This window comes from Cervus elaphus, chromosome 5 (assembly GCF_910594005.1).
Source record: "Cervus elaphus chromosome 5, mCerEla1.1, whole genome shotgun sequence".
Classification (NCBI taxonomy): domain Eukaryota; kingdom Metazoa; phylum Chordata; class Mammalia; order Artiodactyla; family Cervidae; genus Cervus; species Cervus elaphus.
Window position 1 is genome coordinate 25,425,089 of NC_057819.1, and position 11,134 is coordinate 25,436,222.

Sequence of the window (11,134 nt, forward strand, 5' to 3'; positions counted from 1 at the left end):
CGGATTGCCATTTCCTCCTCCAGGGGATCTTCCCGACCCAGGGATCAAACCCGTGTCTCCTGCATTGGCAGGTGGATTCTTTACTACTGAGGCCCCTGGGAAGACCTAGCACTTAATTGACATACGATTGTTGGCTTGTATTATTTTAGTTCGGACATGACATGTCATGGCCCCCATCCCCTGCTCACAAATGTTATGCCCTGTTGCATCCTTGATGGTGTCCTTGCCTTCCATTGCTGCTCTCTTGCCATCATTGTGACAGCCGCTTTGCACCCTGCACTCGTTGGCTGACATAGCTCTAAAAAGCCTCCTGGTGTATTATAGCAGCATCCTCCCCTTGCCCTGTGAGGTTGCAACCCCACTGGTGCCCATTTTTCAGATGAGAAAACTGAGGCATGGTGACAGGAAGGAACTCTCCCTGGGTCGCCGGGCTAGAACTTGGGGGTAGGGATTCAGACTCCGATCTTACACAGTCACCACCACAGGTTAGGGGTACCCACAGTTTGGGCCAAGTGGTTTCAGATTCAGCCGATGTCAGGGCGGAATCAGGAGGCTGGCTCCTTTTCCCTTTTTTTAAGGCAGGACCAGGCTTCTGCGTGTCCCTGCTTTGTCCCTGAAGGGAAGGTTTCCTCATCTTATCGGCCTCCCTCACCTGTGCAGGGGCAGCAGCCTGGGGTGGGGCGGGAGGCGGAGCTGACCTCTTTCTTAGCATCCCTCCTCCAGACAGGCGCAATGAAAGGGTCCCAGGGTGGAGGCGCAAAGCAGAAAGGAAACAGATGGGAAGGTGAGTAATTAAATCAATATATACCAAACAGCCAAGGGAGAGGGAAAAAGAAGCAAAGTAATTATGTCCAAAAATGAAGTTTGAGCTCGAACGTCGTGCATTCATTTCCAAAACACTGTTTCTTAAAGCTGTTTGGAATATAAATAAAAAACAAAATAAAACACACCCCCTCCCCAACACACGCCTGCATGCACACATACAAGAATGCTCTTTTGTTTCATTTTTCTGGAATTCTGTGATTTTTCTTCCTGTAGGCTTCTTCCCCCCTTTCTCCCCCCTCAAAGCAGCTCCTTACAGAATTACAGGTTTAAGTACTTTTGATAGGGGCCAGTTCTGTCAGAGGCAAAGGGTCAATTTGTTTGTATTTTACAGAAGACATGTGCTAAGCCTTTCCTATATTTTAAACAGATAATGTCCTTGTAATTTGGAAGCACTTACATGGAAGGCGGGCTTTGTCCCCTCTTTCAGTGTGTGTGTCGTTCTTGCCCGTCTCTGTTGAGATGAAAAAGAAATACTGTATCTTTAAATTAGGAGGCACTGAATAATGAATCTTGGGCAGTGAAAAGGCTAATGCCATGTGGAGGAGAAGGAGTTTAATCTAATTTAGTTGGAGGGTGTCTGTCTGCAGTGTTGTTTTTTGGAGTGTGGGAATAGAGGGGTAAGCTGTCCCCTTGAATGGTCCCTCCAGCGCCAGAAGCAGTGGGGAGCCGCGTAGACGCCAGTGATCCAAAGCCGGGCCTTGAAAGGGGGATTAGAGACAGGCTGTGATTTGCAATTCACACTAATGCACCCGGTGGAACCTTTGGTAATATTTCAAACCACATTTCAAGGGAAGTGGCCTTAAAATCGCTGCCTAAATTGTATTGGAGCAACAGAGGACCCTCCAGTCATCCGTTTTATGACGTGGATGCTTTTCTGTTTGTTTCTTGCCGCCCCGCCCCCACCCCAACATCCTCCGTCGAGTGTTTTTAGGTGGAATGAAAAACTTTTGTGCCCGGTGAATTTGCCGCAGCTTGTGTGGCTTCTGGGGTGGTACACGCTGTGTGTTTTCTTTAGTAAGTATCCCTTCGGATGACCAAAGATATTTTCTCCTAGGAGAAAAATGTGGGGTGGGGGTGGGGGGAAAGAGCGTGCCTGCTTGCTTAGAAAACAGAATTCTCAGTGCCTGTTTTTTTTTTTTGTTTTGTTTTGTTTTTTTCTCTTCTAAATCTCATAATAAGCTTCCGCACAAACATAACCCAAGATGAAATCAGGGGGAAAGGCACATTTTGGTATCAGAGATCCCGCTACATGTCAGACCATTATTAGCATCGCATTCTTACTTGAAAGGAGAATTGGAAAAGTGCTGATGAAATACAAATATTGATGATAGTAGAGGATAAAAGAAACATCAGACTCATTTTACCAGATCATTAAACGCCAATGTGCTGAGAGAGATGCTCCAAGCAAGAGTTCCTAGCAAACACAGATCATCTGAACCACTTTCTACCTTCAACCCTACAACACGCTTCTCTTTCTTTTCCTAAGCTGTGCTGATCGTCTACAAGTTTACTCTTGCAATTAGCTTGTAACATGCAAAGTCTACGGTTTAATTTTTCTCTATGGCTGAAAGAGTCAGTACTTGTTATCTTAAAGAGATTTACTGTGGGTTTTCTTGAATCTCATTTCAGAACATCTCACACAGCACTCATCATTTTCACTGACTATAAAATCTTAAGAGGAAATACAACTTTGATTTTTAGCAATATCCCTGTTAAGGTCTTTTCGACTTTGGAATTTGCTAGGTGATGAAACTCTGCCTCTCTCTCAATCTCCTTCCATCCAGAAATACTTAGCTCTCAGTCAAAATACTGCCTGACTGCTGAAATCATGTTCCTGTTCAAAAACCTTATATTTTTTCTGGGCAAACATTTGCAAGAATTTGAAGGTAGTTAATGTTTAAGAGTGTTTCTCCCATATACATATATTTTTAGATAGTTGGGTGTATAAAATATATATATATATATTCCTTGTCCTTGCCTGTTATTTGAAATCATGTTTAATTATAAAGTTTCATTAAAAACCTTTGCTCAAAATTTTAGAGGCCTAATAAGATTTCCATTGATTTAAACATATCACTATTCCCACGACAGCCCCAAATGCTTTCTTTTCCCCCTTTCATCCATGGTTAAATATGTAAATAAAATGTCTAAAGTCATTCTTCAAAGAAGACAAAAGAAAAAAGAGCTGAGGGGAGAGACAGCCATAAAATTCCTCCCAATTCTCCATAACATTTGCCAGAGGGGGGCCAGTTGCCAGCCAGAGCTGAGCAGCAGGGAACCCCGCGCTCCTTAGAATCACACATCTCAAATCCCACACACAGGAAAAAAAAAATAAAATAAAATATCTTTTCAGCTGGAGCCATCAAAAGGGCCTTTTCATTTATTAGTTACAGAGTTATCTTGCAGTTGGTGATTTCTCAGAGCCCTCATTTTTCTATCATAATGTCTATTTGTTGGTTTCCATCTCAGCTGGGCAGAGAGAAGCACTTCTGCAGACATTTTTTTTTTTCTTCTAAAAAAACGAGAGAAGAAAGCAATCTGAAGTGGTTATAGCGAAAATAATGGGTCTGAACATGGCTGAATTAAAACAGCACATAAAAGATCAATTAGGAGATGCTTTCTCAAATAGCTCACACCCCTGGCTCTTGGTGTTTGGCGCTGTCAGTGACTCTTCCCCATGTCTATTTTCAGAGTTTCTGAGGGAGGGCAAAGAAAAGGAAAAAGAAGGAAAATGATGTCCAAGGCAGGAAACTGGCAAGAAAAATCCTGGAATCTTTTTAATGAAAAGGTTCGGAAAATAGCTCACTAGATTAAAAAACAAAAACAAACACAACTATCTTAAGAAAAATGACAGCCTTTTAAAGAAGCATCTCGGAGAAACAATCCAGCTGAAGGCAGGTTGTTCTGACTGCATTAGCGTTTATTTACCTCAACCCTATTCCCCCCACCCCACTTTTTTCCTCCACTTTCTACCTCACCCCCACCTCCTCCAACACCTCACACGGAGATCCAGGGACACTTATTCAGTGCCAGGTGCAACTTCCCAGCCTCCTTCTCGGTTTGCTGAATGGATGGATGGATAGAATAAGCGGGTATGTTTTAGGTTCTGAGTTCTCCCAAGTTTCTTATTAGATGTAAAATCATACGACTTGTTTCAAATAAAAGCCAATATTCTAAAAGAGCCTTTTCAGAGGAAGCGCCCCACTTCTGCCACCGCTGACAAAAAGCTTCCCAGGGGACGGGCGACTGGCAGGAGCATCTCCTTTCTGGGCGCTTCCTAGAAATAACCGGGAAACCCGCAGCGCCAGCCGCTCCTGCAAAGCCGGGAGGGGGCGTGGGGTGGGAGTGGAGAGAGCAGCACCGGCCGCCTGGGATGTCTGTGCGAACCGCACATCCCTCCAGAGTGCTAACCTCAGAAAGGCAGGGAGAAAAAGGAGGCCCCCGCGCACAAGGGCCGGCTCCTCTGACCTCTCCTCCGGCTCGGTTAAGTCCTCCAACGGACTCCTCTATGCGTGGTCCTGGGAGTTTCAGGGAAACTTTCAAAGATTCCGACCTCGAGAGCGTCTAAGAGGAGAGAGACCCGGCCACCTCCGAGGGGGTACTGTTTACTAAAGGGTTAATACGGGAAGCCAGGTGAAGCGCTCGTTTGGAAGTGGGGCGTGGGCGTCCGCGCCCACCGCGCCCGCCCAGGTGCGGGTGTGTGTGGCCTAGGCGACTCTGTCCCGAACTCGCCCCCATCCGAAGGGAGTGCTCTAAGGGCCCTGGGCCGGGACACTCCTTCCCCGCTTTTTTTTTTTCCTTCCCCTCTTTTTAATAAAACTGAGCGAGGCATGGGCGCCTCCCCTTTCCCGGGGAGTTGGGGACCCTCAGAAAGAGCTGACTCAGCGCCCTCCCACCTCCAACTCCGCAGCATCCCGCGGGTCCGCAGTCAAGGAGGCAGCAGGCCGGGCAAATCACTCGCCAAATAATATAAATACCCGACGAGCGAATGACTTCCTATAATAAATAAACTCAGCCGCCTAGAAGAAATCACCAGGCCTGTCTGGCGCGAGGCCCCTCAACTCTGCGGCTCTGGTGGGGGCGAGGGGTCACCCTTCTACAAACCAAGCCCCCGGCTTCCCGAGGCCGGGGGGTGGGGTGGGACTTCAGAGTCCCAGGAAGCTGCCCGCCCTTCCCCCTCCCCGCCTTCTCCGCGGAGACCTCGGAGGAGCGGCCCTAAAATCTAGATTCCCAGAGCCCCTCCCCCTGCCCTTAGCGCTTCTCTTTGAAATTTCAAAGAGACCCCCTCCCCGGAGCCGGAGCCCCGACGCAGGCCTGGTAACTCCGCAGCTTCGGGAAGATGCGGGCAGCTTTACAAGCTAAGGGGCCACTTTATGGCCGAGGCCATAAAACGCAAATCCCACCTCGCTTTGAAAGCTCCCTCCGCCCGGGACCCACCATAAAAATCAGGGGAGATAAGCCCCCAGCCTGACTTAGACCAGCCCACCCCTTCCTCCGGTCTGTCTCCGAACTTCCAGTAACCCCGGCGCCCTTGGGCTGCGGGGGACGAGGCCGGGGGCGCCCCGAGAAAGGGAGCGCAGGCGGGGAGGCGACGAGAGGCCAAGTTGGAGGCTGGCGCAGAGGGCGAAGGAGCAGCGGGCGGGACGCACTGGAGGGCGGCGACGCGGGGCCGGGGGCCGGGGCGGCGGCGGGCGGCAAGATCAGGGGGGCCGGGCGCTGCGCTTTCTCATGCAAAGCAGCGGCGGGGCGGGGCGCGCGGCCCGGGGGCGGGGCCTGTCAGCGATCGGCATTTTCCCACTTTGCCTGTTTGCGAGACTGCTCAGCCCGGGACCAGACTCCGAACGGCTGCGGGCCGAGCCGGGCCGAGGCCGGCGCGGGGAGGGCGGAGCCGCCGCGAGTCGCCGGCCCCGGTGCGCCCGCGCCGCCCGCCCTCTCCGCGCGCTCCCACGAGAAGCCAAAGTTTGCGGCGGCGGCGGCCGTGAGTTGCAGCCCGCTCCGGGCCGCGCGCCGAGAGCTGCGGGGCTCCTCTCGCTTCCCGGTATTGTTCGCAAACTTTGCTCCTCTCCTCAGCCGCTCCACCTCGGCGGAGGCGGGCGCGGAGAGCGGGGCCGGCGACCCCGCTCGGGCGGGGCGGGGCTGGGCTGGGCTGGGCGGGCATGGGCGGGGGCCGGAGCGGGGACGAGGAGCCGGGGCCGGCAGCCCGAGCCTGGGAGCGGCTGCTCTGAGGGCGGCGGACCTCCCCGCCGGGGCACCTCCGAAGCCACCATGCAGCGCCCGGGCCCCCGGCTGTGGCTCGTCCTGCAGGTGATGGGCTCGTGTGCCGCCATCAGCTCCATGGACATGGAGCGGCCGGGCGACGGCAAGTGCCAGCCCATCGAGATCCCGATGTGCAAGGACATTGGCTACAACATGACCCGCATGCCCAACCTGATGGGCCATGAGAATCAGCGCGAGGCCGCCATCCAGCTGCACGAGTTCGCGCCGCTGGTGGAGTACGGCTGCCACGGCCACCTCCGCTTCTTTCTGTGTTCCCTGTACGCGCCCATGTGCACCGAGCAAGTCTCCACCCCTATCCCCGCCTGCCGGGTCATGTGCGAGCAGGCCCGGCTCAAGTGCTCCCCGATCATGGAGCAGTTCAACTTCAAGTGGCCCGACTCCCTGGACTGCAGCAAACTCCCCAACAAGAACGACCCCAATTACCTGTGCATGGAGGCGCCCAACAACGGCTCGGACGAGCCCGCGCGGGGCTCGGGCATGTTCCCGCCGCTCTTCAGGCCGCAGCGACCCCACAGCGCGCAGGAGCACCAGCTGAAGGATGGGGGGCCGGGGCGCACCGGCTGCGACAACCCTGGCAAGTTTCACCACGTGGAGAAGAGCGCGTCGTGCGCGCCGCTCTGCACGCCGGGCGTGGACGTGTACTGGAGCCGCGACGACAAGCGCTTCGCGGTGGTCTGGCTGGCTGTCTGGTCCGTACTCTGCTTCTTCTCCAGTGCCTTCACGGTGCTCACCTTCCTCATCGACCCAGCGCGCTTCCGGTACCCCGAGCGCCCCATCATCTTCCTGTCCATGTGCTACTGCGTCTACTCGGTGGGCTACATCATCCGCCTCTTTGCGGGCGCCGAGAGCATCGCCTGCGACCGGGACAGCGGACAGCTGTATGTCATCCAGGAGGGTCTGGAGAGCACCGGCTGCACCTTGGTCTTCCTGGTCCTTTACTACTTCGGCATGGCCAGCTCCCTGTGGTGGGTGATTCTCACCCTCACCTGGTTCCTGGCCGCGGGCAAGAAGTGGGGCCACGAGGCCATCGAGGCCAACAGCAGCTACTTCCACCTGGCCGCCTGGGCCATTCCGGCCGTGAAGACCATTCTGATCTTGGTGATGCGCCGGGTGGCGGGGGACGAGCTGACCGGCGTCTGCTATGTGGGCAACATGGACATCAACGCCCTCACTGGCTTCGTGCTCATCCCCCTGGCCTGTTACCTCATCATCGGCACTTCCTTTATTCTCTCGGGCTTCGTGGCCCTTTTCCACATCCGGAGGGTGATGAAAACGGGTGGGGAGAACACGGACAAGCTCGAGAAGCTCATGGTGCGGATCGGGGTCTTCTCCGTGCTCTACACGGTGCCGGCCACTTGTGTGATTGCCTGCTACTTTTACGAACGCCTCAACGTGGAGTACTGGAAAATCCTGGCCACGCAGCACAAGTGCAAAATGAACAACCAGACCAAAAACCTGGACTGTCTGATGGCCACCTCCATCCCCGCGGTGGAGATCTTCATGGTGAAGATTTTCATGCTGCTGGTGGTGGGCATCACCAGCGGCATGTGGGTCTGGACATCTAAGACTCTGCAGTCCTGGCAGAACGTTTGCAGCCGCAGGTTCAAGAAAAAGAGCCGGAGAAAACCGGCCAGCGTGATCACCAGCAGTGGAATTTACAAAAAAGCCCAGCATCCCCCCAAAACCCATCTCGGGAAATATGAAATCCCCGCCCAGCCTCCCACCTGTGTGTAAATGGGGCTTGGAGGGATGGCGGGATTGGAAAACTTTCCCAGAGAGGATTCAGTGGCTGTCAGAGCCAAAACATGGTGCTTTTCTCCGTTGGTTGGTTGCTTGTTTTTTTTTTTTTTTTTAAATAAAAGTAAAAGAAAAAAAAAATAAAAAGTTTTTACTCCGAAATTCAGGATGCTGTGATACACTAAAAGTCCAAATGTACTTAAAGGGTATGGTTTTTGTTTTTGTTTTCCGTGAAGGAGAGCCCTCCCAGTTAAATAGCCTCTTGTGTAACTAATTTGTGGTAGCACAGTTGATTCAGGCCCCCAGAAGAAAACTTTTGTTTAGAACTTTCCGTAAATATACATCTGTATGTTTGAGTTGGCTTTGCTATCCATTTACAAATCAGGGAAGAGATAACTTCTTTGCAAATTAAAGAGCCTCTGCTGAGTTGCAAAGAGAGAGAGAGAGAAAGATGCCATCTCTTGCAGGCTAGCCATCCCAGGGGCCCACCCTCAGAAGGCCGCTTGTAGACAGCAACTACTGTGCAAACAGGAAGAAAGAGAAGGCCTGACAGCTTAGCATGCTCCAGTAGATTTGGAGTCCCTTAAAATAGACTCCAGCCTCCACAAATGGGTCTTTCTCCCAGATAGAAACTTCCATCTAACCTCATATTGGTACAGTGCCAACGATGTGCAATGCATTTCTTTTTCTCTTTCCATAAAAATCAAAAGAGAAACAAGTATTTTGCTGTAGTAAAGACAACAAAAGAAGTATGCTAACAAAGAACTAAGGGGCCCAGCCCTCAGAACCCTTTTAGTTTTACAGTTTGTGGCTTTTTAATGGAAACCAAGCCTATGTGATACACGTTTGGACTGATTTGTAGAAGGGTGGGGGTGGGGGGCGGAGAGGGGAGAGGGATGATTCAAAAGTGCCCAAAGGGCTTATTGACTCTTTCTTTTATTAAACAAATGGTTTCCATGAATAGACCCCAGAAGCCTGTCTACAAATGGTGGAGTTAATTCTCCTCACCAGGAGACGCCAGGAAAGAGTGGTCTTGCTGGTGTCTATTTGTCATATATATCCACTATTTTATTAAAAATAAAAGATGTTCTTTAGTTTGGTGCTGGACCCTTGTGTGATGTGAGGGGACCCTTCTCTGTGAGTGGGAAGAACAGAGAAAACTTTCTCCTTCTGTTTACTTTTTATGCAAATCCCGAGTGCATTTCTGTCTAGAGATCATTGGTTATCTCTGTGAAATGGCAAATGGACAGATTCCAAAGTGGGCAGAATGATTTAATTTCAGGCTGCAGAGGAATTACATGCAGGAAGCGGGTATGGTTGGAAGTTGTCTCTGACTCTGGGTGGCAGGATAAAAGGGCCCAGTTTTAGCCCAGTTCATTAAACAGCATCTTGGATATTAAGCATGGATACAGCCTTGTGCCCCCAGACTAGTGTCTGGAGAATGGATCCAGCCAATTAGGAGAATTAAATCAGAGTAGGGCTCCGTCGACCTGCTGAAGTCGAAGTGTACAGAGAGAAAACGGTATACAACCATCCACAGTATGCTGGTTTTCCCACAAACACCTGGACACATTCACAAAACAGATTGTAGAGCAGGATAGGATAAAATAATCTGCTAAGGGTGGTAAGTCATTAAGGGGAAGCTAATCAGCTTTGTGCTTCATTGTGCTTGCTTCTCCAGTGTTTGCTGCCTGAGTTGTGTAGCTGTAAAGATTTGGAGTGAGTCAGAGTCGAGCTGGTCTGGGGCACAACTAAATTCAGGTTCTAACTGGAAGGACCCAAGGGCAGAGTTTGGACCAACTGCTGTGGGAATCTGATAGAACAAACCCAGCCATCCCTGGGTCATCCTGATGTCAAGCTCCAGGTTGAACAAAGAGCTCTTAAGAATTTTGAGCATTTATTAACACTTATTAATGACGGACAGAAGCCTGCAGTCAGGGTATCTTGTTTCCTGAAAATGGTATTTCGGAATGAAGCCTGGTGACCCAGACCATCCTTGCATCAACAACACTAGAATTGAACAATGGTCTAAATAATTTTTTGTGAGGAGTGGGATGGGGTTCCACGTAGCATGCAGGGGCGAGGAGCATGGGTGATTTGGGACCAAGTACGAGAAACACCAAGTAGGTAGGTTAAGTAATTTAAGGTAAAATCCAGAATAGCCTTCAGTGCATTAAAAAAGAAAAAAGGTTTTTTAAAAAATATGTCCACAAGTAAAAACTTCTTTGTTAATTGTTTCCAAACAGATCTTGAAAAGACTAAAGACATTTATGTACGTGTGTATGTATGCTTGCCTTGCTCCCTTTTGGTAACTCTTAGGAAAAATAAAAATGACATTTCTGGAATAGAGCTTGGGAAAGTCGAGAAAGATAACTATCGGAGCACTGTGGTGAGTGACAAAGCTGGGTATGAGCTTAAAATACTCAGTTCTAAAATCATTAGACTCTTGGGTTTTGGGTCTGCCCCTGTTCAGGTGTGTAGGCCTCAGACGGTGTTCCCAAAGAAAACCAAGTTTAAGAGCATCCATGACCGACTTTGCTGTTGTTGAGAGTGTATTTCAGTGTGAATTTATCCCTCAGACTACGGTGACCTTGTTTACAAATGTCAGCGGGTTTTACCATTTCCTTGGGCTTGGAGCATTGGGGTGCCTCGTCTCCCAGTGGTAATTACAAGTAGCAGCAGAGATTTCTAAGTAAACTGCGCGCTCTCTCTAGGACTGAAACCTGACCCTGGGTCTCATACAGAAGGTGAATTTTAGGAGAAGCATCCAGGCCTAAAAGTTAGAAAGCAGCCAAAGCATCCTGCTAGCCCTTGGATTCTCCAGCTTAATGCAGGATTTCCAAAAGAATTGTTAACTACCTTCATCTGGAGATTTCTCAGCATCAGAAGCCATGACCCCAACTCCAGGAAAATGGAAACCTATCTTGGGTGACAGATCTGAGGGATGACACCTTGATTAGAAGACCCTCAAAGCATGTGATGGCCAAGGTCACGCTGCCATCCACATCTGTCCATTCCTTCCCTCATTCATTCCCTTATCCACATATCAGTGTGCCTGCGTGCTCAGTCGTGTCTGACTCTTTGCAAACCCATAGACGGTAGCCCACCAGGTTCCTCTGTCCGTGGATTTCCAAGGCAAGAATACTGGAGTGGGTTGTCATTTCCTATTAGAGGCGATCTTCCTGACCCAGGGATCAAACCCGAGTGTCCTGCATTGGCAGGCAGATTCTTTAACCACTGAACCACCTGGGAAGCAAACATCTCACTACGTAGTAAATGCCAGAGTCTGGGAGAC

The 11,134-nt window shown here is 50.6% G+C and overlaps 1 protein-coding gene across 1 annotated transcript; it reads left to right on the top strand.

The window, feature by feature from the left end:
• Positions 1-5,598: 5,598 nt before the first annotated feature.
• FZD10 (frizzled class receptor 10) lies at positions 5,599-7,996 on the top strand. Its single transcript, XM_043902104.1, has one exon. The coding sequence runs from the start codon at positions 6,091-6,093 to the stop codon at positions 7,834-7,836; it is 1,746 nt and encodes a 581-aa protein (XP_043758039.1). The 5' UTR covers positions 5,599-6,090; the 3' UTR covers positions 7,837-7,996.
• Positions 7,997-11,134: the final 3,138 nt, after the last annotated feature.

What these genes read in the sequence shown, in the direction of transcription:
- FZD10 (XM_043902104.1), top strand. Translation starts at nt 6,091, where the DNA reads ATGCAGCGCCCGGGCCCCCGGCTGTGGCTCGTCCTGCAGGTGATGGGC.